Below are 27,519 nucleotides of genomic sequence, written 5' to 3' on the forward strand. Positions count from 1 at the left end.
ATGTACTGTGTCTCCTATGGAAATGTTCCTTGGCCATTCCAGAGGCATCCTGGAGTCAGCAAGGACAGAACCCCCAAACACAAGAGCATGGGCAGCAGCAAAGCCAAGATGGGAAGATGGGTTTGGAAGAAAGTCAAGTTCTGAAAGGTGTGACTTGCAACAACCTCAATCACCAAAGCAGGAGGAAGGAGCAAAGAGAGGAAAAAAAATGAAAAGAGAAGTCTGACTGCACAGAGCAGGAGAGAGAAAGATGTCCAAAGACATCAGGAAACACGTGGAGAGAAGAAGATCTTTAATAGGAAATGGCAGATCCTTTGGACTTCAAGAACAACATGGATAATGAACAGGAGATGTTTTTTTCCACCTCTACAATCAAATTCCACACTTGTCCCATTATAGTCCAGGGATGACAATGAAAACCTCAGGGAAATAAGGACTGATGGCACAATTCTGTCCTTATGGACACCATGGACTTCCAAAGCTTCACCTCCCATTTGTGGTGGTTTTCCAGCAGAAACTCAACCACTCAACTTTGGGGACTTCACAAAGTCTAAATACACTTTTACTGGTGTAAGAGAAATGAAAGGGAACAGCCAACAGGGCAAGAACTTGAAGGTTTTGAAAACCACCTCATTGGAAAATTAATTAAATTAGTGCTTTGATTAAAAAAAACAAGACAAAACAAAAACAACAACAACAAAAAAGCCAAACAAAAACCAAAAAAACAAAAAAAACACCACTGTAAGGGACCTTCCAATGTAAGGCCTCTCCAAATCAAGATGACACATGAAACATATTCTAGAAGGTTATGTCTTGAGCCCTAATAATTTAAGGCCAAAAATAAAAAGAGATTCTGAAGTCTGAACTCCTGAGGACATCAGGGGAAAGACTTTTCCCACAGATACAATGCTGGAAGGCTACAGCACAATGTGAATGTCCATTAAATGATGGAAGTGCAAGAATTAAATGAAATATGGGGTCATTTTACTACAGAGAAATTTATGGAAGTTTCCATGTTAAAACTTTTCCTTATGGGGGATAAGAGGGAGATGTCATCTCAAATTAAACATCACGAGAAGAGGCTTCATATTCAAGAAATAAAAATAATGGTAAGAGAATTCCTGTATCGGACAGCATTTGGAGAAATGTTCCAAAATCCCATCCTCAAATTCCATGACTAGTGACTTAGAAAGTTCAATCTAAGCTCACACTCTGATGGGCAAATTTACAGATGACAGTTTTCTAATCCATCACCTCACGCAGTAATTGAGAATTAATTTTATAAGATTGTATTTAAAGAGTATTAATGAAATTATTTACAATATCTGTCTGTTAGGGATATTAATAAATATAAAAAATACATCAAACTGTCTCATAATCTTTTATTTCAATAAAAGCAGCACTCTAAAAAACCCTATTGCACACCTTTCCAATACTTCTGTTATTTATGTAAAATGAAAAATATAATTAAAACATAAAAATCCTCAAAACTTTATGGAAAAGGGCATGGGATACAGAGGGATGTAATTTTATAAAAATTGTTTACTTAGCTGAGGGAGTTCCAGGGAAACTTGCATGTCCAGGGAGAGGTGATGAATTCCCAGTTGCAGTCAGATGCTTTGTGCCCAGGCTTCCAGAAGCAGCCAAAAATGCAGGATTTGGCCCTAAAAAGTCACAAACAAGACATCAAAGGATTATTTACAAATATTTAGCATGACCAGAAGTTGCTGAATTAGCCCAGTAGTGATATGGTGTGGTATTTTTGGGGTGGTATCCTTGTGCAGGGGACCCCTGGACTGGTAGCAGCCATGAGCAAGGCAGGAGAAGCTGGAAAAGGTTAGGAGCAGGGGGTTTGGTCCCAACCAGGGGACACAGGTCAGAATCAGACCCTTAGACAGGGATTGTGCTGAGTGCAGTAGTAACACCGGCAATGACAAAGCCTGCCTGGTCACTTACACCCAGTAAGTAATCTTGCTACTATAAAACTTGGGGGGTTCCAGGCACTTTGAGGTACAAAGTTGGAATTCAAAGATGCTGAGGATGTACTTGACACTGGCATCATTCCCGGGGTGCTTCTGCTGGCAGAGCCCAGAGCACACAGGGACACAGAGAAACACCCCTTTTCCTGGGTGTTTCATTCACAGCTGGATGTGGCATTTCTGTGTGAAATAGAGATAAGGCAAAATGTTTAGATAATAGTCAGAAATTTCACTGCTTTGCAAACCAGGCAGATTAAGTTCCCCAGTCGCAGCAGGGCTGCACTCACTGATCACAGCTCGCAGCAGCTAATGGCTGCCATAAGGAATATGAGATATGGATCAGTCCACGGAGCAAGGGATGACACTGCTCCAGGCAGGTGGAATTTAGGCTGAATGGATTTAGGATTCTCAAAGGGAAAAAAACATCATATTTACATCACCAGAACAAGTAATTTATCAACAAAATGAACTATTGCGAGACAGAATTTAGAAACAAAGGCGAGCGGCGTCCTGGTTGTTCCTCCATCGCCTTCCTATGGGATAATGTTGCACCCAACTCTTGGATGTCTGGCACCATCTAGAGGAACGATTGGAATGATGCAGCAGAGAAATTAAATATTAAATTATTAAAAATGGCAAAAATCCTAGAGCAGTTCTTGTGTAATATCTAACAGATATTTAGTTATTATTTAACAGTTCTTGCCAAGGCAGAGAACCACAGCAAGGAGTGGGAACTTGGAGATTTGTCCTGCAAAAATAGGATGTTGGGTTTGCACTCTAGCAACTGTAATTAGTGCTAGTTATTTTGCAACTCATTTAGTTTTTAAAATAAAGTATGTATCAAAGTTTGAGATTTCTGTATGTAAAGATCTTAAAATAAGCTTGGACTTTTTAATATTCCTTTATTCACAACTGTGTAGCACAAAGGACCAACTCCTGAATTCCTTCTGAACAGGTCTTATTTTTGAATCAATTAAACAAATTAAACAAAAAATTTGTTTTAATTCAACTGCTATCCTTGGTTTTCATTTAGCTCAATATGAAAGGCCCAAGATGAGCAGGATGTTCACAGAAATACTTCAGGGTTGCTTCCAACTCAGGGTATTCTATGAAACGTACACAGAAAATATATTTTAAAAAATGCTTAATTTGTTCCAGTGTTTAAATCTAGATGGATTCAGGCATGTGCATCCCCATATGCATTTACTGGAAAAGTACAATGCAGGTAAACCCACCACACTTGCACAATTCCACTATAAACTTTCTTTTTTTGATTTTTAACTGTACATTTCTGGTTATGCTATACCACAATTCTGTTTTCACACACAGCTAAAATAGAATTTGACTCATGAGGACAGAATAAGCATAAAAAGTATGAGAGAAACACCTTTACCTGGTGTTACAAGCTTATTGTGAGGAAGTTCATTAATTTTCTAATAAAATTGAGTTTGAGTTTTAATTACAACTGAGAGTAAAACTTCCTACAACACCAAATGGGAAGAAGTGATGGGTATTTGAATGTCATCAGTTCCTACTCCTAAAATCCCTCAAAAACTTTAGTTTTCATTTATTTAAAGAGCAGTTTGGGAAGAAACAGCTACAAACCAGCTTCTTCCTTAAAGCATCTCTGCTCCTGAATGCTCATTAGTCTGTTCTCCCTCCTCTTGCCACCAGCTGCTGCTGGCATTTACATAACAGAGCTCTGCTCTGAGGAAAGATGAATCAGCACATCCATAAAATCCTGCTTTCACTCCGAGATTTACTATCACCCCCAGCATGCTGCTGCTTGGATGCAGAGGATCTGGAAAAAGATGAGTCATGGAGCTGCAGAATCCTAGAGTGGTGTGGAAATGGAGCTCCTGGGGAAAGAGAGGATGGGCATTACACACCAGAGATGACTCCTGGAAGGAAAAACCTGAGAGAGGTGGGAAGATGTATCGATAACAGCCTTTGTAGCAGGTTTGGGGAGTAATGAAGCAACTGGGAGAGCGTTAAGGAGAGGAACCTGAGATGCCAGGGAGTCAGGAATGTTGGGAAGAGGCTGGGAAGTGACTGCACAGCAGCACAGTCCAGCCACAGGCAGGCCGAGAGAAGTTCCCCAGTAACTCTTTGGGAATGAGGAATGCTGATTGTACCTGCCCCTCGTGCAGGTACCTGCACAGGTACCTCTTGGGAATACCTGGGGCATTCCCAACACCCTCCCTTCCTGCTGATGCAGGAATCCATCTGAGCCATGATGTGGAGCAACACCGAGCACAGCTGAGCACTGACACCAGAACATGGATTGAGGCACTAAGCAAGGTGCTGCCAGGCTCCCAGCTGGAATGCTGCAGGAAGGACACAAGGAAGGCATGGATAAGTTTATTTTGGGACCATTTTCTATCCCAGGCTTTTAAAAGCCCATTTTAGTTACTGCAGAAATCCCCATGGGATCTAGACAGGCACAAATAGAACAATCCTGCCTGGTGGTGCTGCAACTGCACCTGTGCCACTCCCAAGCTCAAATAAAAGCAAATAATGAGTAGAGAGATTCAGTGAGGCATCAAAAGGTGCCAAGGAAATATCACATTCCTAAAGAAATACAGAATCATGAAATCCCAGAATGGTTTGGGTTGGAAGGCACCTTAAAGCTCATCCAGCCCCACTCCCTGCCATGGGCAGAGCCACCTTCCACTAGCCCAGATTGCTCCAAGCCCCATGCAACCCAGCCTTGGACATGTCCAGGGATGGGGCAGCCACAGCTTCTCTGGGCAGGGACTCCCCAGCCTCATAGGGCAGAATTCCTTCCCAATATCCCACTAACCCTGCCTTCTGGCAGTGGGAAGCCATTCCCCCTTTTCCTGGCACTCCAGGACCATGTAGTCTCTCTCCATCTTCCCTGTGGGCTCCCCTCGGGCACTGGAAAGGGCACAATTAGGGCACTCTGGAGTTTTCTTCTCCAGGCTGAACAATCCAAATTCTCCCAGCCTTTCCTCACAGCAGAACTGCACTATCCCTCTCATGGTCTTGGTGACTCTACTGGATTTGCTCTAACGACTCCATGTCCTTCCTGTTCTGGGGATGCCAGGGCTGGAGGCAGCTCTGCAGGTGGGGATCTCACCTAAGCATGGATATATTAAGGAGCTGTTGGCACTGGAATGCACCAGGACTTGGTGCTGGGCAGTATTTATGGGGCTGTTTCTCCCCTGACATGGAATTCTGTTCAGCTCAGGAAGATGGATTTGTACTTTGAGGGCATATTATGAAACGTCATCTGCCTTTTCTCCTTTGCCTTCCCATCATGCATGAAAAGCTGAGCTTGCCGTTCTGGGCTCTGAAGACAGGTGGGAGAAACATTACCTCTCCGGAGAGCGGGATCAGTGTGCGCTTCTTCTGGCTGGGAATTTATTCTGAGAACAGCAGTTTCACACTGTCTCTCCCGGGAAGCTCCACAGCTTTGGGGGCTCCAGGGTCCTGCTGGGAAGCTGGGAGAGCTGTTACTATTTGGGATGCCACTGGAATTTGCAGCTTGGTGAGGTGGCACTTGGTGAGTCTGTCCACTGACAAGCTGAGCAATGAACCTGCCTTGAAAACATTCCAAGAGCAACTGGAGCCTACAAGGAAGATGGAAAGGGCCTTGGGACAAGGACAAGGGGAAGCGGCTTCCTGTTGGAGTCCTGGAAACTTGGGATTTGAGGTTTTAGTGTATAGTAATACATATAGTAATACATATGAGTTAAGATGGAGGATTTGGGGTGTTGTCTTTGTCCTTCTTCTTCCTCCTTCCTCGCGGGTTTGGGTGATCTTTTCTGTCTGGTTAGTGAAAGCCTGCATTGCGGACATTGAGTGATCTTTAACTGGGTTATAAATAAAAATAACTTAGGTGTTGGGTTTTAGTTGGTTTTGCTTATGGTTTAAAAGTCCTTAAAAGAAATCAGAAGTAGCCATCTTCTTGCCTTCTTAGACAGGGCTCACACCTCGTGAAACTCTGACTTAGTTAAGAAATAATAAACATTCCAAGACCAAACATCTGCATTTCCCTTGTATCTTTATCCTGACCTTGGAGCAGCAAAGAGCCAGGAATTCCAACAGCTTCCCACTGCCAAAGGGCAGAGCTAGGTGGGATACCAGGAAGAAATTGTTATTGTGAAGGTGCTGAGGCCCTGGGACAGGCTACCAGAGGAGCTGTGGCTGCCCCACCCCTGGAAGTGCCCAAGCCAAGGTTGGAGAGAGCTTGGAACAATCTGGGCTAGTGGAAGGTGTCCCTGCCCATGGCAGGGAGTGGGACTGGATGAGCTTTAAGGTTCCTTCCACCAAACCACTCTGTGATCCTATGAACTGTCACTGACAACTCAAGAACTTTACAGGATGATGAAGAGGAGACAGGGTCCACGCATCACCCAGTTAATCCAAGCTCCTGGCACAAAACAACTTTCACAGCCGGATGAAGGGGGCAGGTGAGTACAGATGAATTAGGTGGAACAGCTTAATGCCAAATCCCTAAATCCTTCTCCCTAGATTGGTTGGGTGGCTGGAGGTATCCCATGGAGCTGCCAGCAGGAAGGACTACATCCTGACTGCACAGCACAAAAACTCTGAGCCAGTGCTTCATAGTAAACCCAGTCCTGAGCAGCTGCTATAAATATATGCTCAAACCGAATTTATTCTTAGTATTTCCAGAGCATCGACTCACAGTGATTCAGCTCTAGGTAGGTATTCTAGGCATGAGGAGAGGTTGTCCTTTGTTATTCCACTGTCACAGTGGTTTTTACACTGCCAAGACTCTGGAGTTCTAACACCAAATGGTACTTAAAATAAAATTCACTTCATGTGTTTTAGCAACTTATTGCTGAAGTGATACTGATTTCAGGAGCTCTGACAGTCTGCTTCCCATGGAAAAATACTTATTTCCATGTAAACTATCTAGTCTGACCCTGACCCCTTTGTTCCTTGAGAACGAGTGCTGTGTCCATCATATTTGAATTTCCTGGTCACTAGGAGCAAACCCTTTTGACTCCTAAAACCACCCAAACCTGAGACACTTCCCTACAGCCAGCCCTTGTTTCGTGGGAGCCCGGGAGGGCTGTCACCTCCCCACCGCGCAGCCCTGTGTCCCCTCCATGGAACACCCGTGGGCTCCATCCCCCTACCCTTGACAGGACCCCTGGCACTCCTGAATCCCTTCATTCTCTTAAAAAACTGCTTCACTTGAGGCACACATGGGGCTCCATTTCCCAGGCGCTGCCAGGCAGGAGGCCACGGGCGCTGAGCCCGAGAACACCGCGGTGGTGAGGGCCGAAGCCGCGAGGACAGCGGCCGTTAGCGCTCCCCCGTGACGGCTACCGGGCCCTCCCAACCACGGCGCGGCTCAGCGCTGGCCCGTGACGGCGGCCGACCGCCTCAGGCACATCCCGGCTCTCCGGGCTCGGCCCTTCCTCTTCCTCCCCTTCCTCCTCCTCCTCCTCCTCCTCCTCCGCCCTCAGCCGCCGCCCGGAAGTGGCGGGCGCCCCCCGCGGCGTGTCACCGCCCCGCCCTTCCTGCCCCCCCCCGCCCGCCCGGCGCTGCCGCGCGCGCCCCCCGGCGGTGGGCGGCGGCGGTGCGGGCGGTGCCGGCGGCGCTCGGTCCGCGGAGCCGCGATGAGCCCGGGCGGGACCCGCGCCCGCACCCGCACAGGGACCCGCGCCCCGCACCGGCACCGCCGCTCCGGCATGGGGCTGCGCCCGCACTAGGAGCCGAGTCCCCCCGGGGCGCCATCCGCCACCTCCCCTCCCCCTCCCGAGGAGGATGGCGGCGGCGGCCGCCCCGACCCAGCTGGAAGCCGGTGGGTATCGCTGGCGGCGGGGTCTGCGCTCCGCACCCGCTCGGTTCTAACTGTGTCTAACCCGCTCTCCCCCGCTCCTCCGCAGAGCTCTACTACCTGATCGCACGGTTCCTGCAGTCCGGACCCTGCAAGAAATCCGCCCAGGTGAGCGCGGAGCCGGCGCTCCGGCCGGGCCGGGCGGGAGGCGACGGGACGGGACTGGACGGGACGGGGCGGCGGAGCCGCTGTGCTGCGGTCGTTGGACTCACGTCCTTTGTGTGTGTCTGTGTGTCCCTCTGTCCCCAGGTACTCGTGGAAGAGCTGGAGGAGCACCAGGTAAGGCGCCTGCCCCGGCGGGACGGGGGAAGCCCTCGGGACAGCGGGGTCGGCGTTTGCCCTGCCCCGTCTAACCCAGCCCATCTCCGTCCGGGACACCCGGCGGGAGCGCGGCTGCCCCGCGGCGAGGCCGGGGGCAGCGGCCGGGGGTCTCCATCCCGGGGGCGCGGACGGGCACCAAGCGGGGTGGGAGGGAAGATGGGGGGGCTTCCCGGGGAGGGGTCGCTCGGGCTCTGACGGCCGCTCCCGTCCCCGTGTCCCTCCTGCAGCTGATTCCGCGGCGCCTGGACTGGCAGGGCAAGGAGCACCGCCGGAGCTTCGAGGACCTGGTGAGACAAGTTTCACTCCTGACTTTTCCGACAACTTCCCCCCGCCCCGCCGCCGCCGCCGCACCGGGCGCCGCGTTCCCCCCCTCCGCCCCGTTGTGTGTTTCTCCCACCCCGCCCCCCCCCTCCCCACCAGGACTGCGGGCTGCGCTCCGCCGAGGCCGCGGCGGGCCGCGGGGTGCGGAGGGGAGGGCAGGGAGCGGAGGTGTAGCGGGGCTGGGGGTGCCGGTGAAACACCCGTGGGCCGCCCGGTAGCACCGGCGCAGCGGCCGCGCCGCGCTATTGTGGGGCCGGGGGTTATCCGAGGGCACGCACCGGGGCCCGCCGCGGCCAATGGCGCTGCGCCTTACAACGCGGAGAGCGGTGCGCAGCGATGTGAGGCGGCAGGTGATTGGCTGCGGCGGCGCCGCGGCGGAGCCGGCGGGGCGGGGGCCGCGGGTCCCCCCCAGTCCCCCCGCGCCATCGCCGCCGCCTCGCCCGCGCCCCCGGGGCTGCCCCGCTCCGGGCCCGGCTCGGCCGCACTCCGCGGTCCGGCGGGGGAGACGTGCCGGACGTGCCGCCGGGCCCGGCGCTGCCGGGCTGGGTCAGGGATTCCCGGCCTGCGGCGGCCTGCGCGAAACCCGCCCCTCACCGCGGCGTCTGGGCCTGCTGTCAGGCAGAAAAGGAGGGGTTAGGAAGTGTAGTGTTGTGGCTGTTTAAATGCCGGTGAAATACACGGAGTGGCTGCTTTTGCTGAGGTATAAACCCTATGAATGTGTGTCATTGAGGAAGGTCAGCATGCCCGCAAGGTGAGGGGTGGGTGGTGGCCCTTGGCCCCGCACCCCCCGAGACGTGTCGGTGTGAAAGCGACTGAACTGAACCGTTCCAGTCCTTTTCCAAAGGGTCCAGACGGCCTTGGTTTCATTTGTGGGAGCTCTGGGCAATGACGTGTGGCACTGATGTAGCACTTTGCAGTTGGAAGGCTGTAAACTTTCCAGTGGCGTTTATGGCATTGATACCTGTGACCAGCACTGGCACCTCACCTGGAAGGAATGGAAATCACGTCCTGGCCTCTCTCGGCTCCCATGGAGCAGTGGTGACGTGGGATTTTGCCATGACTGTTTCTCAAACTCCTCTGCATCTGGCTCAGGAGCTGGTTTCCTGCTTTAGCAACATTGTAGGAGCTCAGGTGTGAATAAAGCTTGTGCCCAGAGGAGACCTTTGGACTCGCTGCCTTTCCCTTTCCAAAGCCTAATCAGAATTTCATGTAGAAGCTGGGCTTTCTCACACCTCTTGTGGATAATTCTAGGACTGTAAATTGAATGAGCAGTCATAGAGTAAGTTTTGCATTGAATAAATTTTGGTGCTCTATGGTCTTCCTGGAGAATCTGAAATCTAACTGTGGGCTGTCTCAGGTTTAGCGTGGGACTGCAGCCAGTATCCAAGAGGAATATTAGTGCCACTATGAAGTCTGGTGTTAGAAAGAGTGGTTTTACCTATAACTTTGATTAACATACAATTTTTCCCTTTCATTCTCTGTGGCACAGATATAAAAGCCTTAAAACCTTTTTTAAAATATGTGTGTGAACATGTTGAAACATGTACTTTTCTTTAACATTTCAGAAATGACAGAAAAACCATTTTGAAGTGAATTTTGGAGTTAATGGGAAATTTCTTCTTCCTGTATGAACTCATATAATTAAATTCAGGATTTTTTAATATGTTTTAAACTAATCAGCACTAAGCAATGCTTTTAGTTTGCCTTTTTATCTAGTATTATTTAACTGTTTCTCATGGTGTACAGTAAGGACCAGGATTACAAATGAATCTTTACAGTGAGACAGGTTGATGCCATGTGAGATAAGCTGAGTTTCTCTCTGTGAATCCTCAGAATGTTAAATATTTCAAAGAAAGGCTTTTTCTCTCTCATTGCTTAGGGTTTGCTGTGTTTGGAATTTGGACTTTTGGCTGCATATGATTGTTTATTAACCTGAGCTCCTCAACTTCAGGGCTGGCTGGATGTCTGAATGCCATGTTCAGAACAGAGCCAGGGTTGTGAAGGACACAGAGCACTCCGACCTTCATTTTAATTATCTCAGGCACATAATGAACCAAAATTAAATTGGAGATGCCAGCAGTTGGGGGTAAAGGTTTTTTTCCTACCCATTTCTGCTTTTTACTGACAGAAACCCAAAATCGTTTACAATCTCAGCTGGGTGGTGCAGCTACTCTGGTCAGGCAGGTAATTGAATTAATGAGAGTTTACAACCCAGAGAAGTCTGATTAGTTTGTTTGCCCAATATTCAGACAGAATATTTCTTGTTCTGGTGTTTTGGTTTTGTTTTCCATCCTCAGTGTGGCTGTTCAGGTGCCGACTGGTGTTTTTCAGGAAATACACCAATACTGTGACCACTGAGTACGTTGTTAGTGCTCCTGGGCTTTTGAGAGTGATAAATATGGAACAGCCCAGCTGGGTGGTTTTTATCTAGGGAATGTTTACTCCCACTTCACTGGAGTTTTTAGGCAATATCTGAAAGCTCACTGTGAGATTTCTTTGTTCCTTTTTTTTTTTTTTTTTTTTTTTTTTTTTTTTTTTTTTTTTTTTTTTTTTTTTACTTAATCTTTTACTTTAAATGCCAGGTATCACAGGGCAAACAAGTAATTTGAGACACACTAATAAGAATTGTACCTATGGAGCAAAACCACACAGAATGCCAGTTTATGTGCATTTGTATTCCCTTTGTTTTTCCTGTTTATTTTCACATTGGAGCACTTTTTGCCTACAGCATGTGGCTTGTCTAGGTAATCACAGAGTCACAGAGTATCCTGAGCTGGAAGGGACACGCAGGACCATCAGTCCAGCTCCTGGCCCTGCACAGACACCCCAACAATCCCACCCTGTGCATCTCTGGGAGGGTTGTCCAAACCGTCCTGGAGCTCTGTCAGCCTCGAGGCCGTGCCCATTCCCTGGGGAGCCTGTTCAGTGCTCGATACCCACTGGGGGAAGAACTTTTCCCTGATCTCCACCTAAGTCTCATTGACACGTTTCCAGCCATTCCCTGGGTCCTGTCCCTCTCAGGGAGAGAGACTGGAGCTGCCCCTCAGGAGGAGCTGCAGCCCCCGATGGCTCTCCCCTCAGTTTCCCTTCTCCATGTTGAATTCTCCAGGTGTACTCCACAGTGGTTTTACTTTCTCACTGACTGCTGGTGGTCTTGAGACATGAGATGTGTAAAGGGGAGGACTAGTGAATCACAGAATCCCAGACTGGTTTGGGTTGGGAGGGACCTTCAAGCTCATCCCATCTCATCCCCTGCCATGGGCAGGGACACTTTCCACTAGACCAGGTTGCTCCGAGCCCCATCCAGCACAGCCTTATGAAGGTCTGAAGAGTGTCCAGCTTGCAGGCAATTAGTGCTCTGGTTTTAAATGAGCTGCAGCAGCTCAGTGTGGAGTCAGCTGCTGTACAGATGAGTCAAGCTGAACGACTCCGATTATCAGCACAGTCTCCAGTGGCCTGCTGTTCCACATTATCTTTGTTTATTCCTGATAAAGGTGACTGACTCTGCTCTGGTTTTAAGAACTTTCTGTTGGGCTGAGTCTTCTGGCTCAGCCTGGTTTGCTCTTTGTGCTGAAAAACATGTAATTCCACGCAAAACAGAAAATCAGCTGTTGTTGGACAGTGGGGAATTTGCATCCATGAGCGGCTGTGCTGGTATGGAACAGCTTATGGGATTTGGCTCCGAGTTCCTGCCTTGCCCATCTGCATTGATTTAAAACTAGCCCTGAGTCTGAGGTGCTGATATTTATAGATGCTGCCAATCCCAGCATTAGCAGAGCAGAGATGTTATGGTTTTGTCACCTCAGGAAAATGTCCTCTGGTAGCATGATCGTTCCAACCTGTTCTCTCCAGGGACCCCAGTGGGTAAAGGCTTTTTAAATTCCAGTCTATTTGCATATTGTTGGTGTCTTGTGCAGGTCCACTGTCTGAGCTTCTTTTTGCTGAGATTCCCTATTTGAGGTTGTGAGTAATTTCCTGCTTGCTCAGCTACCTCTTGACCTCCTCCACTGCTTTTTGATACAGTTGTCAGTTGATTCTTAATTGATGGTTATTTTGGCAAATGAAGGAAGTGTTGGATGACTACCCGGAGGAGAGAAATACACTGCTGAGGCTCAGCTGGGCCTGCCCACCAGGAGTGGGGACAGAGCAGCCGCCAAAGAGCTGCATCGCTGCTTCGTTCCAGGCTGCAGCTCCTGCCTCAAATCTGTGCTTTGAAGAGATGTTCCACTGGGCTTCCCAAAAGAGATGCTTCCCAGAGCTCCCTGGTCCCCTTCTCTGGCAAAACAGACATCTTACTTTATGTAGTAATCACAAAGAGTCTTTTCTGGGTTGTTTGTTCTGTGTTCATTGAAACCATCCTTGGAGGAGGAGTTGTCAGCAGCTGTAGAATCACAGACTCCTGACTTGGAAGAGACCCACAAGGATCATCAAACACCCCAGGAATCCTACCCTGTGCCTGAGGGCATTATCTGAGTCACACCAGGGGATTTTGTTTCAGGCATCAAGAAACTGCTTCTCCCAGCTCCAGGGAGGACTCTCTGCTTGTGGTCTCTGAGGTGATGCTTCCAACCACAGGACCATGAACAGGTTTAAAGGCTGAATTTCTCTGAGCCCTGACGTGACTACACTAACAGTTCTTTCTTTGTGCTTATCACTGGAGCTTATCTCAGCCTGGCTCAAGCAGTCTGGAATGCAAGAGTTTTTTAAAAAGGAGATTTTTAAAAAATGATAGATTCATTTCACTTAACCTTTCACTTTTTAGATCCATTGTACCAGTGTGGTTAGTGTGTCAGAGAACTTGCCTGATTCTATTGCATTCTTGTGCTCTCGTATTTTAACTTTTATAGGATTTTTCACATCCTAAGGCAAGAAAACATATTTTCTTTATGATTTATCCCAAGATGGAGCATTTGTTCTCACTTAGCACATTTTCATTTCTTCACTATTTTAACGTGCATGGTTTGGGCCTGTATTACTCATCTCTATTTTTGTTTTCCAATTTTCTGATTATCTTCTAAAATACTTTCTCATTATATTCTAAAATATTTTCTAATATATTTGAGGAGCTTCTAATATCCTTACTGTTGTTTCATTTTGCCACGTGGGATTTGGACGAGCAGACACTAAGAGCTGTAGCTGTACCTTTGCCTTTTTCCATCCTTCTTTTAAGGAAAATCTGATCTGGGAAACATTTTTTTTCAGCTGGATGTTTGCAACTTTGTGTTCTAGAAAAATACTTAAAATCCATTTACAGCTCTCACGCAGGGGTGAAAGGAAGGATTTTTGATTCAAGTTCTTCTGGGAACCTGAAAACAGAATTACTTGTTTAGCTCTGGGCTGTGATTTAAGCATTTTTTCTGGAAGTTATTGTGGAAAAAAAATCACCAGGAGAATTTGCTGCTCTTGCTGCCTGCCTATGGAGCTGTTTGTTAATAACAGCAGCGCTAATATTCAGATTAAGGGCTGCATATTTGAGGTTATCGTGGGTTGTAGAAACATGGAAATGTGCAGGCAAAGAATTTTGATCAGAGAATGCTGTTGGGCCTCAGGTGTATCAGTGTTTGCTCTTTGCTATTCCCTATTAAACTGTGCCTTCATCTTTAGGCCACCAAATCCTTTTCCATTTTGGAGTTAGTCAGGACTGCTTGTGGAACACCTTGGGCTCTGTCTCTGCAGTGAGATATTTGCTGCCAGCAAATTCAGCGCCTTCCTAGGCATGGAATGTGGTGAAACTCCCAAACCAGCTCCAAGATGAAGAGGGAAGTGTTTACTGTGCTACACTGGGAAAATGGTTTGGATTTTTAACATTTCCAGAGAGAATGGTATGGTTTGGGTTCTTTTGGTGCTCTGAAAGTAAAATTTCAGAGCTTCTAGGTTGGTCTTTCTTGATTTTTTAATCTTAAGATTGATATATTGCTGTATGTTGGCAGATGGTGATTGAGGGGCTTGTTGCTGGTTATCAGAGATGGAAATAAGAGTTTCATACTCAGATTTTACTCAACTGCATTTTCTCTAGAACTTCCCTCTCGGACATCTTACAGACTGAAAGGAGGCTGGTGTAGCATCATGAAATATTTTGTAGCATGAACACATTTACAGTGTTTCAGGAATGAGTCAGTATGAGTGGCAAATACCGAAGTTTGGATAATCCTTTTCTCTCATTTCAAGTTCTGTTATATCCCATCATTTACAGTGAAAGAGAATTCCTGCTCATACACTGAACTTCACTGGCCGTACCAGTGAAAAGGTACCAATATAACTTTGGAACTCTGATTTTAGGGAAAGAAAAGCTAAAATGACTGGAGAACCTGTCAGTGCAGGAGAGCATTCATAGGGTCATTCCTTGATGCGTGCTCACAGGATGAAAAGTCTTGGAATGGGAGCATGCTAATGCATTCATCAGGTTTCTCATTCCTGCACTGAAAATATGGTGATTTTGGACCTTTGGAATTGTTATGATTGATGATTCTTTAACCAGCAGTGACTGAGGGATGAGTAGAGGAAGGAATCTGTCTCTTCTCTGAGAGTTTCATTCACATTGGAAAAGTTTTTAGTGCGATTTAGTTAACTGATCCTTTGTATATTTAATTAGATACATTTTTCTTTTTTTTTTTTTTTTAAATCTGAGTTATGGGACAATATTGATCCTGCTCATGCTGCAGTTGGTGACATTATCCGGCCCTGCCTGGCTGTGCTGTGTCCTGTAGCTCTACTGCTGTTGCCCAATTGGAATGAAAAAATTCCCAACAACATGTCCTAATAATCTGTTTGATGACACAGTTGAGTGAACAATGTTTTGGCAGCAGGGCTGAGGGAATTACAGACCTTCTTCTCCTTCCTGATGTGTGGCACTCCCTCTGGTGTGCTGGGGCGGGGAGCTGGGCACTTCCCTGGGATCTGGGTAGGCAGGAGGTTGTTGATCCATGAAAAGAGGTGCATGGAGCTGTGTGTCCTGTGTCAAAGGAGCTCTGATGGGCAGCTTTTCCTGCCAGTTTGTAAATATAGGAGTCAGGCAGTGCAGGACATTCTGGATAATGAGGCACAATTTATTTGTTGTTTGAACAGACTCTCAGAAAAACTGTTGTCACTCCATAGAAAACAGCCTCTGTCCAAAGGGAAAAATAAAGGATGTTTTTCCAACATGACAAAATTGGAGCCTATACATGTGTGTCTTAAAGATACCTACTCCCAGGAGCTGGAAAGTGGAGACTGAGTATTGATTTTAGGGTAATGTTTAGGGGTTTCAGGTAAATTTTAAGGTTTTTATTCTTTTGCACATGTGCTTCATGCAGTGATGTCAATGCGAGGGTGTTTCAGTTAAGCAAAAAATGGGAAGAGAATGAACTGAAAGGTAAAAAATGCTTTAAAAAAGTTGTTTGAGGAGAGCACGCACTGGGGATTTATGTTTCTTATCAAGGAATGTCCTAAATTTACAGTTAAGCTGTTACAACCTGAAATTTCTGCTGTGGCTTTTGCAACACATCACTTTAAAATGCAATGTACTTTTGAGGGGATTTTTGTAACTTTACACTTGAATATGAAGCAAAGTACTACCAGTAGAAGGAAAAATAAACCAGTTTTCAAATGTCTGTGTTATTTGTGTGTTTAGGTGGCTGTCAATGCACACATCCCTCCAGATTATCTTCTTAGGATCTGTGAGAGACTTGGACCCCTCTTAGACAAGGAAATCCCCCAGAGTGTCCTGGGGGTGCAGACTTTGCTGGGTGTTGGGCGCCAGTCTCTTCTGAGGGCAGCAAAAGGTAAGAGTCTCAATTTATCTGGGCTTGAATTCTGTTTTTAATGATTAACCCCCTTTTGATGCCATTCCTGTTGGGATATCTGTGTACTTTCACATTTTGTCTCCTGTTCTTGCCATTTTTTTTTTCTTTTTAGAATGCAGTTGTTGCTGGCCCTGTTGAATATATTTTCTTGGGTTGAAAATGCCTTTTTAAGCAATTCTTGCCTACAGTTGCCTGATCTTGTTACTTCCTCTGCCTCCTTCCCCAGTGTGTTGCTGTTTGTGTAAATGATGTGAATGGGATTAGGGGTTTGATTAGGGGTTTGGTCTGAAAAATGCCATTTTTTCATGTATACATTTACACACATCTGTGTTTAAAATCACTGACGTGAGCTATTTTTCTGCCTGTTTTTTCCATTCTTTGACTCCTTAGCTGTGCAGACATAGGAGAGGGTGGTAGCATTTGGGGCAGCATTTAGGGAGTAGAAGAAGGCCAGGCTGATTCTTCAGTGGCAATTCCTGCTTGTTCTTGCTTCAAGTTAATTTGAAAGCCTCTGTTCCTTTCATGAAGAGAGCACCAGTCCTTTTCCCTTTGAAAAACTCTCTCTGCTTGAGAGAATGATCCTGAGAGCAGTTTTGTGTTAGAACTATAGAGATCTGAGAGCCATCTGCTATTGAAGTGATCCCTCCTTCCCTCCTCACTCCATGCCCCTGCCACTTCCTCCCTGCAGGAGCCAGAACTTCCTTGATCCTGTGATGTGCTGATTCAGAGAGCTGAAATGTTGCAAAATTTGTTGTAGTGAATTAAATGAATTGATGGAAAAGGATCACAGGGCTGGAGATGACACAGGAGGAGGAGCATCATCCTGGGAGAAGAGGAAGGATGGCAGAGCAGGACCTTCCTGTTTTGGTGGCAGTAGAGCACTTAATTTCCTGCACACCGTGATGCTGACCAGCATCTGCTGATCCATTGGATATCTCCTGGAGGGATGAGAGGTTCCCAAACATGTTGCCCTACAGAGTTCTGAGACTGAGTTTTGTTTTGCCAGTGCTTTGCTGTAATTAGGTGCAGAAATTCCGATTTGCAGAGAAACATTCCTTCGTTTCACACTCAGTTTGCAGCTTAGAAGCATACAGCACCAAAACGTAAAGAGAAAATAAACCTTTTCTGCAGGGGAACAGAGGGGTTTAGGTGGATGGATCTATTTTAGTGTCTGAGTGCTGGTTTTAATGAGTACCGTTTAATACTCTGTGCAGCAGTTTGGGGTTTAATCAGAAGGTGCTCTCAGGAGTCTCTGAGTCACCTCAGCTTGTGCACTTTATGTTCAGGCACCTACATGGTGCTACACAGATCCACCAACCTGCGGCACTGTCCTTCTGTTTCAGCACTTACTCACCATGAAAGCTCATTTCTCTCCCTCCAGATGGCCAGAAATGGAAGAAATCCAGGTCTAATTTCTGAGGCACTTTGAACAGTCTCAGAAAAATCACTATTGTTCTAGAGAGGAACCTCTCCGAGGCCAGTTGGCAGCAGAACACTGGAGAGTCTTTAAAGAGAACAGTCTTCACTTTAAAACAATGATTTTTTGAGGGGGGAGTGGGGTGCAGAGGACAATCTGAAAGAGGGCGCATTGCCACTTATTGCAGGAAAACAGATTTATTGGAAAAACCTCTCACTTCTCTCACTTTTAGGCTGCAAAATGTGAATTCTCAAATGTGCAGTTCCTAATCAGAGGTGCTGTAAGTGTTGGCATTGCAGAAGGAAAACATAGCAGAGTTCAGTTGGGCCTCAATATAAAGTGCATCCGCTTTTTAAATTCCCCTTTTCTCTCCATGGATTTACAGTCAATAATCACCCAGATTAAGCAAGAATAAGTTGAAACCATTTACACTGAAACCAGTAACACTGCTGAGGAACTGGAAATCAGAATCGCAATCTTTAAATGAGGAATCTGACAAACCGTTTAATCAGACAAATCTTATTCTGTGCTGTTGGGAGTGGTGCTTGATCTCTGGATTATTTAATGTATCGATTATTTCTTGTCCCTTGTTGCTCTTGCTGGTGCAGACTTCAGACACACACTATGGAAAGGATCTGCATTTGCAGCTCTGCACAGGGGCCGACCCCCCGAACTCCCAGTGAACTACGGGAAACCACCAAATGTGGGTGAGTTTGGAAGTCCATAAAATGTTCTTTTCTCCTCTCTGTATTTATTTCTATCCCACAGAAAGCTCCTAAACTCCTAGCTCACTGACTGAAACAGTACTCTGGGTTTGCATTAATGTTTCCACTGACGTTTCATGATGCATTGGTCTAAAATAGGTCTCTCCCTGACAATAGGATAATTTTTGTTATTCAGGCTTGGATTTTCCACAGCGTGTGTAGCCTTGTTTTGCATGGTTGTTTGGAGGGCAGTGGGCTTGAGTATTTTTTATTATATGCCTCCATAATACATACATGTGGCTGTAACATTGGATGGGCATGGTCACAGGAGCATGGAATCTTAGCCAGAAAAATGCATCTGGCTCCCAGGGAACTTCTTTGACTCAAGAATTCATTTTAGTTGGATTATGACAGAAAACAGACTGCTTGCAACATCTCTCTCCAAAAAGGAAATAATCACCAAAGCAACATTTGTGTTCCTTCAGCCTCAGTTGTCCACACAATTAGATAAGGAACTTGTATAAAACTCAAAGATATATGTAGACTCTCAGCTTACATCTCATCACAGAGCTGCTCTGTTTTATATAAACTCAAGTGCTTGCCTTGTATGGTTTGAACGTTCATTAACTGTTTTTATAGCAATAAAAAAAAAATTCTTGCAGGTATAAAAGTAAATCCTGGTTTGTTTCTTTTTAGGATATTTTATCTCTGTGCAAATGGATACATTTTCTTGGTTTGTCAGGGAGTCCTTTTACATATGGATTCTCCCTGCCTTTGGAGAAGTAGGGATAGTGCTGGCAGTTTTCTGTTTCTACCCTATCTGTGTATTTATTATTTCAGGCTGGTTCTGCAGTTACTTTACTGTGAGCAGTTGTGCTGATAGATTACTAATAGTCTGAATTGTAGATTTATTGGACACAACTCCTCTGGCTGTATTTCTGCACCGATTCTTGGATCAATTCTTTCATCAGACAGGGTGTTTTTGGAATATGTGATATTATTAATGAGGCATTCTGGCAGATTGGACTTCAGCATTTGTCATGCTTTCATGGCAAAGGGCTGTGCTACTTGCATCGTAACTATTTAGTGAATTAAAGAACAGAATAATTTTTTTTGTTTGAGTGTTTTCCTTTAAAAAACTTGTTTCTTTGTTTTAAGAAATGCAAAGGTATTATATGGAAAAGGGTCTTTCATAGCCAGGAAATCATTTTTATAAGTACTGATCCCTGGAAGAATACAGTCCTTGGTGTAGCTACATAAGTTACTACTAAGAGAGGAAAATGTACATAAATATTAAAATAAGGATTTGACTTAAGGCAGGAGTTTGATTTTAATAAGGGATTCCTTATTAATCCTGAAGAGGTGTCACGAGCCAAAGGATGGTCGTGATGGTTCGTTTTGATTTCAGAGTGCAAAAAGAGGCAGTGATAACTTAATTCAAGTGAAATCAATTGTATCTTTATTGATACACACAGTTATGCGATAGAAAAGAAGGGGAAAGAAGAGAGGGAGAGAGAGGGAGAGAAAGGGGGGTAAAGAAAGGGTATAGCTACCAACTGACAGACGGGGGTCCTCGTGACGCCGATGCCAACAGACCACCTTCGCAGTCTCCGTGGCACGTAGGTCAATAGAGCCGTCGTCCGCTGGGGAGATCTCAAAAGCCTGCTCTCCTGGTGGGGTTGTTATAGTTCTTTTTCGAAGCGAGAGGCAAGATGCCAAGAAGGGGGGTCGGTCTCGTGGGCATCGCAGGTGTTCTTTCACAATAGGGGGAGCGGTGCAGCTCAGGTCTTACCAAGTACGGCCAGTGCAGGAACATCTCTTTGCAAACATGGCCAGAAACCGTAACAGTCCCCATTGTTTCATGCATGGGTCCCTGAGGAGGGCGTCTTGGTCCGGTGACAGCAGGTGCAGGGAAAACTCGGCCTGTGCTGTGGCTCAGAGTCCATGGGGGTCTCAGCCTCTGACAGTCGTGAGGCAAGAAATGAGGGATTTTCGGACCGACTCTTACACCACCCCGTGACTCATGACTGGTCGGCAGGAGAGCTCCATCAGTCGCGTTCGTTGCGTTGTTCTGAAGTCTTCAGGACTCATTGTCAGTGTCAGTGGTATACCCCAGAAAATAGAGTCGAGAGAAAGAGAGAGGGGAAAAAGAAATAGAGAAGGAAAAAGGAAAAACAAGAGATATCATAATGATTAATATTGATTGTTAATATCTCAAAACAAATCATTATGACAAAACAAATCCAATGACGTTAAAATTTCAAAACAAATAATTGTTGTTGATTAATAAAACTCTTAAACAAATCATGATGATAAATGATTCATAAAATCAAATAATCAAGACAAAATCTTAACAATATTAAGTAAAATATTAGTTAAAACAATTTTCAATCAAGGCAAAAAATTATTGTAAAACAATTTTCAAGTAGCATGAACAAACTTAAAAATGATTAACACAAATCACAAAAATCAAAATACATAATTTTCTTAAAATATATGTATTACTTAGGCAAAATCCATTTCACAGTCCGCGGCTATGGCCTACTTGTAAAGTTTGTCTTGTGTCAACATCTCTAAGTATATCTATTGTTTCTAAGTAAAGAATGAGATTGCTGCAAAACAAAAGCCAATCAAAATAAAGTTAAAAGAACAACGATGGGATGACATAATTTGTTATCAAGGTCTTGGTTTTATCTAAAATTTCACTTAGATCCTGATGGAGCAACAATTACTTTACCAAAGTGAGGTTCATCCCAATCAGAGTAGGCCGTAGCTTGTGGATCAGTGTGTAATTAGATTGTAAAAGCTGGTAAGAAGTAACTGGAGCTGAAAAAGAAAAATCAAAAGCTGTAATTTTAGTAAAGTTACAAGCACAAAAGTTCGAGTGATTTTTGGTTTCTAGTATAACATTTTCTACAGTTACAACATCACAAGCAGTCCTAAAGCATACACATCCATTGCCTACATATAAAAGCACTGTTTCAGGAGTCTCGTTAGGATAAACTTTAAAATGACAAATATTTTGTTCTATGTCTAAACAAATGTAATTTTATTACTTTCACAAATAAAGCCTTGTTGTTCTCGTACTATGCAGGATTCTAAGTTAACAGTTTGCCATTTTTTATCGACTTGACGGGCCCACTCCCTATACTGGAAAAGATAGAGAATAGCTCCATCATGTTTTAATCTTAACACAATAATAGGGAATATCAAATGTATCAAAGCATTACATATGGTCAATACAAAAGCTGTGGCTGTGTTTATAAAAGAGTCATAAATAAAATTCACTAAGTTCAACTAGAATTGAAAATCTCTTTTGAAATCATTGGCATTGTTCCAAATTACTTTCCAAATTTCAGTAGAAAAAGCTGCCATCTTTTATAATTGAGGCAGCCACTAACTGCATCCACTACTGAGACTGGAGGCAGCTAAGAGCTAAAAGCTTTAGTTTTGCGATCAATTATCAATTTATAATCATTCACATTTACCAGTTCTTCAGTTTGATAATATGTTTGATAATAGCCACTGAGTCGTTCCCAAAGCCAATAAGGACGACTGTAAAAGGTGTTGTCAAATTCTTAATTGTAACAACCAATTTATTAACGAATATTTCTAAATCAATACTGTTTAAAATTCTTAATTTTGTTCCTATAACACAAATAATGTTTAAAATATCACCAGTTTTATCATGGTTTTATGTGGTCTTTATGTCCATCGGAGTTCTCCTGTGAAAAGTAAACACAACAGAATCTGCCTTCAAAGGCAGAAAAGTTAGTATGAAGGAATTATCCAGGGTGTGTTTATGCTTGGAACTGCCGGGCAAAAAGCAGTGATTTTGGAACATTTGTTAGCCTCCCATCCATAACAGGTATGAGAAGCCCATTTGATCTTTTCACGTTTTGCCCAATCTGGGACAATTTCTGCAGAAAAGTGAGACTGCTTGGGGCAAAAGGGAGGGGCTGTTCCAGTGACTGAGGCAGGTTTGTCTGGGTTACCATCCAAGTTCACTGTCAGATTTTTTACAGCTCCAAATGAGGCTCCTTCGGCCACCCCGTCAGGTGGGGGGGTTGCATATGGAGAAGGGCCTCTCAGGACAACAGGTTGTTGTACTGACAATCCTGAAAAAGCAAAACACCATTCCATGTGGAAAGGATCTGTAGGATAAGTAGGACCAAGTGTTTGGTGGGCAGTTGCCTCAAAAATTAACAATTTTAAAGCCTCATGATGAGAATCACCCCATTCCCAAATTTTTCCTTTTCTCAGCAGGCTGTAAAGGGTTCTGGCAATTATAGAAAAATCAGGGATGTGTTTTCTGCAAAGCACTAGTAATTCTGAAACTTGTTGCAGTTCCTTCGTAGATTCTGGCATTTTAATTTGATTGAAGGAGGTTATCAAATGCGTATCATGCTTCTTTTCCATCAAATTCCCAGAAATTTTACTTTCAGGGGAAATTTGTAGATCAAAGCTTTCAAAGTTGGAGATTATTTTCTGTTGAGGATCTTCCACTTCTATTTCATCCCTACCCACAAAAATATCATCGATGCATTGGTAAACAGCTACATTGTCAGCTATGGGTATTTTTTCTAACTCTTGGGCCAAAGCAGGGTGGGCACGGGTGGGTGAATGTCGGTTCCCTTGAGAAGGAAGGCTTTGCTTTGGCTCCTTGCCTGGGTGCTGAGAGGGGGAGGGTGGGGGGGGTTGGATTGTTAGACTGTTTCTGGGCTCACTGCCCAGATTCTCAGAAGAAAGGTGTGTAATTTGCTGTGACTTTTTAGGGAGGGGTTGTCCTGTCAAATTTGGGTTTTGTTTGGGGACCCCTTTTTTAATATCTAATAGCAACAAGTGTTGGCGGCTAGTGATTTGTTTACTTTTCTCTGGTTTTTCACTACTAGGAGTTTTAACATAGTTGGTCACTTCTACTGCAATTTCACTTAATACACAGACATTACGATCACCAGCAGGTGAATTAGATTGAGGGGCTGGGGGCTGGGAGGGGGTAGGATAAGGATTGAAACCACGATCTGTAGATCCGGTTGGTTCACTTGGGTTTCCGAGGGATCTGTCTAGCTTTTCTACAGAACTTAAAACAATTGCTATAGGTTTAAGTAATTCCAAAGGCTTTTGAATTAAAGGAATCATAATTTCAGGCTTTACAGGCAATTGCATTGGAGAGTCATCATGTATCATTTGCAGGCAGGCAGCTTTGTGAATGTTTTCCATGGGCTGTTCGGGAGTACCAATTAAAGTTAAATGGTTTCCCTTTTCCAAGGGGTTATACCCCTCTGCCCAGTGAGCTGAGCATTGAATCAGGGACCACGAGTTATGTTTGTCTCTTATTGTTAAGAAAACTCCACGTCCCCAGTACCCACTAGCTTCTTGTTCTGTCAACTTAATTTGATCTCCACCACCGAGAGATACTCGGGAAACATATTCTGTCTCTGATTCATGAGGGAAATGCGAGTACTCTCCTTTTAACTTAGATAATTCAGTGGTGGTGTCCGGGATTTCTTTAGTGATTATGTGTAGGTCTGAATTTTCATCAATATAGTTGCATTCTGTTTTAACTAGAGGTGTTGTGTTAGGGCAGCAGTGTTCCTCACAATTTTTTACTAACACTAATTCTTTCTGGGGGTAAATCTGATAAATGTGAGGAGTTTCTTTTTCTTCTGCCTTTTTTGGGAAGTCAGCATTCTCTAAATTTTTAGAATATTCATCTCCCAAGGCAGTCCGTAGCAAATTATTTTCATCTCGCAGCAAATGATTTTCATTTTGCAAAATTTCAACTAAATTTTGAAGGGAGTCTATTATTGCATTTTCTTCACTTCTTCGCTTAAAGCGAGTTTCTACAGCTGCGGTAAGGCAGGCTCCCAGAACTGAGCACAGTATGGTTTTATTTTTGCCCAGTTTAAATTTTGTTTCATGTTGTAAAGAACATACTTTATCAACCACACTTTCCAAATTAGACCAGTTATTATTAGCCCAAAATTCCACCTCTGGAGAGGGTCTGGCATTGTGTTTAGCTAGTAGAGCATAAAATTCAGTTTTATGTATAAAATCATTAGTCATTTTGTACAGGGGATCAGAAAACCACTACAGGGAGGTAATGCTTGGTTGTACACACACACAGCTACGCTGCGTCTCCCCTCTTTCCCTGGGGTGGGTGAAGGGACAAAATCTGTCTGCTGAGGCACTGTTTAGTTACGTCAAGGTGTCCCTTCTCTCAACAAGACAGTTCACACACAAAAAACAGTTTCTCTTTTTGCACTAGGAGATCTTTTGTGAAATCCTGAAGACAGATACACCTCAATAGAGTATAGGGATGCTTTCACCTAGGTGTCTACAGTGTGCGAAGAATCAGAAAAGCCCCCCTTGCTTTCTAGCTTCGTTCACCGAAGTGACGGGCTAGGTGCGGCTGAGGCAAATCTTCCTCTTCCTAGTACAGACTATAGACAACCTGCAACCCCTCTGTCAATCAGGACCCTGTCACGGTGACGCCAATTTAATGTCACGAGCCAAAGGATGGTCGTGATGGTTCGTTTTGATTTCAGAGTGCAAAAAGAGGCAGTGATAACTTAATTCAAGTGAAATCAATTGTATCTTTATTGATACACACAGTTATGCGATAGAAAAGAAGGGGAAAGAAGAGAGGGAGAGAGAGGGAGAGAAAGGGGGGTAAAGAAAGGGTATAGCTACCAACTGACAGACGGGGGTCCTCGTGACGCCGATGCCAACAGACCACCTTCGCAGTCTCCGTGGCACGTAGGTCAATAGAGCCGTCGTCCGCTGGGGAGATCTCAAAAGCCTGCTCTCCTGGTGGGGTTGTTATAGTTCTTTTTCGAAGCGAGAGGCAAGATGCCAAGAAGGGGGGTCGGTCTCGTGGGCATCGCAGGTGTTCTTTCACAATAGGGGGAGCGGTGCAGCTCAGGTCTTACCAAGTACGGTCAGTGCAGGAACATCTCTTTGCAAACATGGCCAGAAACCGTAACAGTCCCCATTGTTTCATGCATGGGTCCCTGAGGAGGGCGTCTTGGTCCGGTGACAGCAGGTGCAGGGAAAACTCGGCCTGTGCTGTGGCTCAGAGTCCATGGGGGTCTCAGCCTCTGACAGTCGTGAGGCAAGAAATGAGGGATTTTCGGACCGACTCTTACAAGAGGAAGTCAGAAAATTCTATGTCTATTGTGCAAAATGGGTGTTTTTTCCTGGTGGTGCCAGCCAGAGATGCTGCAGTGTGTATGTCTTACGTACAAGGTGAAGAAGTGTGCCCAACCTCCTTGGTGTTTTGGCATAACTGTGAATTCCCACATTGTGCTGGCTCCAGCAAATGGACTTTTCTGGAATTACTTGCTGGAGGAGTTGGGCTGAAGTAAACAATACCCATTAATGTGTATTCAGTAGTGAGGTGAGTGTGTAAGTACCTGTGCAAAGTGGTAAATAAGGTACAGAATGAGCAGCCAGGAGGACTCTCACCATTTCCCTTCCAGTGATAAGGATTTAAGCTTTCCACCAAATGAGGGGAGAAAGGGGTCACTGAGGGTCCAGCTGGGATCAGCTGGGAGGGCCCAGCTGCAAGAGTTGGGAGTTGCAGTGGTTGCCTTTCCATGTGATTGGGGTGGGACCTTGAGGTCCATACTCCAAAGTAAAAGCTCCTGCACAGTGGAACTGGAGTGGGAAATCCGTGTTGCCTGTTTATGCAGAGCTGGGAATCTTCTGGCTGGGGGAGTCTCTGGGAAAGTGCTGAGCTGTGCAAGTCATTCCCAGGGATGTGGTGCCTGTGTGGTGGGGCTGTGGTGATCTGTTGCGGGGAGACAGGGAGGTAAAACACTGGCACAGCTTCCTGCTGCCAAGGATGACATGGAGCAGGGGAGTCTGCTTGGGCCTTTCTGGGCAGCTTTTGCTGTAGTGGAACTTTTAGGGCTCCCTTTGTGCTCTTCCAGACAGAAAGTGGAAAGACTGGTCATGCAATACCTCAGGACAGGGAATGAGTTCCCTTTGATAAACCTGCTTTTGATGCTGCTTCGATTTTGTCAGGGCTTTTTTTTTTTTTTTTTTTTTTTTAGGCAGCTCAGAGCAGATCAGAAGGAAGGTTGTTTTCACTCTTTAAAAGCTGCTCTAACCTGAGGATGGAAATCTTTCTGTGGGCAGCTATTGTTAGTGAAAACAACACAAAATTTGGAAGCAGGAAGTTTTCTGTGTGGTCTCAGTGAACAAGCATTTCAACTGGGTGGAAATTCACAGCCAAGGTGATCCAGCCACCTTGGGCCTGCCAAAGAGCAGCTCTGGGATGAGGTCAGGAATCGATGGTGGTTCGTGCTGGAAATGAGTTCCATGAGATCAGCAGCTTCCAGAGCTGGAACACACAGTGCTTTCACTGCTTTTCCTGGGTCCAGGCTCTTTGTGGCCACATAGCCACTCTCCAAGAAGGTGTTTTCCATGTGGGAGCCAGCTGTGTTTGTTTCCTGGCGTTCCTGTGAAATCCTGGCTTGTGTCTCTCCTGTGAGTGGTACCCAGTCCCTGCTCAGATTTGTGATGAGGGCAAAATCCAGGTCCTCATTACAAAGTCATAGTGCTTCTTGCAGAAGGTAAAGCAGTCTGATCACCCCTGAGAAACTGATTTTAAAACAAACATTTGCATCAGTTTAAACATTTAAAACAAACATTTCCCATTTTCTAGTTTTCCTTGCAAAAAGTGGGTCTAGACAAGGGTTTTTAGGGAGAGGAGGAATTCCAGCTGGTGCTGGTCAGTGACTGCCTCACTGAAATGCTCAAATTCCTTCTGAGGTTGTGATTTAACTTTGAAGTCTGGGCTGTCTCATGATGGTTTTTTAAATCTAGCTTTCACTGGTGGATTGTTGTTGCTGGGTTTGGGGTTTATCCTTCCTGGGTGAGGTTTCTTGCAAGGGTTTTTACATTGTGTTGTTACCTATAGTAGAATGTGAGGTAAATTGTGATTTAGGAATTGCTGTTGTCAACTTATGTGACTTGAATTAAGCACTGCAATTTTTCCTCAAGGTGTGGCCTTCCAAGACCAAGGACTGTGGGAAAGAAAGAGAAAAATGCCTGTATTTTACAGGTTGGTAGTTGGAGGAGCTGAGATGGCCCTTCAGTGCTGGGACAAAATTAACTTTTCTTATCAAGAAGGCTGGATCTCCTCCCTTTTTAT

General features: G+C 45.2%; 1 protein-coding gene and 1 long non-coding RNA gene across 6 annotated transcripts in view; one reads left to right on the plus strand and one right to left on the minus strand.

Moving 5' to 3' along the window:
• LOC134564804 (uncharacterized) overlaps positions 1 to 8,723 on the minus strand; it is a 20,951-nt gene extending 12,228 nt beyond the window's left edge. Inside the window, exons 1-3 of one of the 3 annotated variants that reach the window (XR_010083659.1) lie at positions 8,554 to 8,723; positions 7,876 to 8,420; positions 1,547 to 1,664 (exon numbers count right to left, since the gene is read on the minus strand). This is a non-coding gene — a long non-coding RNA (uncharacterized LOC134564804). Of the gene's footprint in view, positions 1 to 1,546; positions 1,665 to 7,108; positions 7,395 to 7,875; positions 8,421 to 8,553 lie in introns of those variants that run through there. The other 2 variants (XR_010083657.1, XR_010083656.1) reach the window with 2 other exon arrangements.
• LOC134564801 (bromodomain and WD repeat-containing protein 3-like) overlaps positions 7,537 to 27,519 on the plus strand; it is a 55,938-nt gene continuing 35,955 nt past the window's right edge. For 2 of the 3 annotated variants that reach the window (XM_063424006.1, XM_063424005.1), the window contains exons 1-5: positions 7,537 to 7,779; positions 7,865 to 8,094; positions 8,364 to 8,423; positions 16,067 to 16,217; positions 18,264 to 18,362. In XM_063424006.1, the coding sequence (XP_063280076.1) occupies positions 7,743 to 7,779; positions 7,865 to 8,094; positions 8,364 to 8,423; positions 16,067 to 16,217; positions 18,264 to 18,362 (577 nt within the window). In that variant the 5' untranslated portion in view covers positions 7,537 to 7,742. The remainder of the gene's footprint in view (positions 7,780 to 7,864; positions 8,095 to 8,363; positions 8,424 to 16,066; positions 16,218 to 18,263; positions 18,363 to 27,519) is intronic. The other variant, XM_063424007.1, reaches the window with a different exon arrangement.

Source organism: Prinia subflava, chromosome Z (genome assembly GCF_021018805.1).
Source record: "Prinia subflava isolate CZ2003 ecotype Zambia chromosome Z, Cam_Psub_1.2, whole genome shotgun sequence".
In the NCBI taxonomy this organism is placed as follows: Eukaryota; Metazoa; Chordata; class Aves; order Passeriformes; family Cisticolidae; genus Prinia; species Prinia subflava.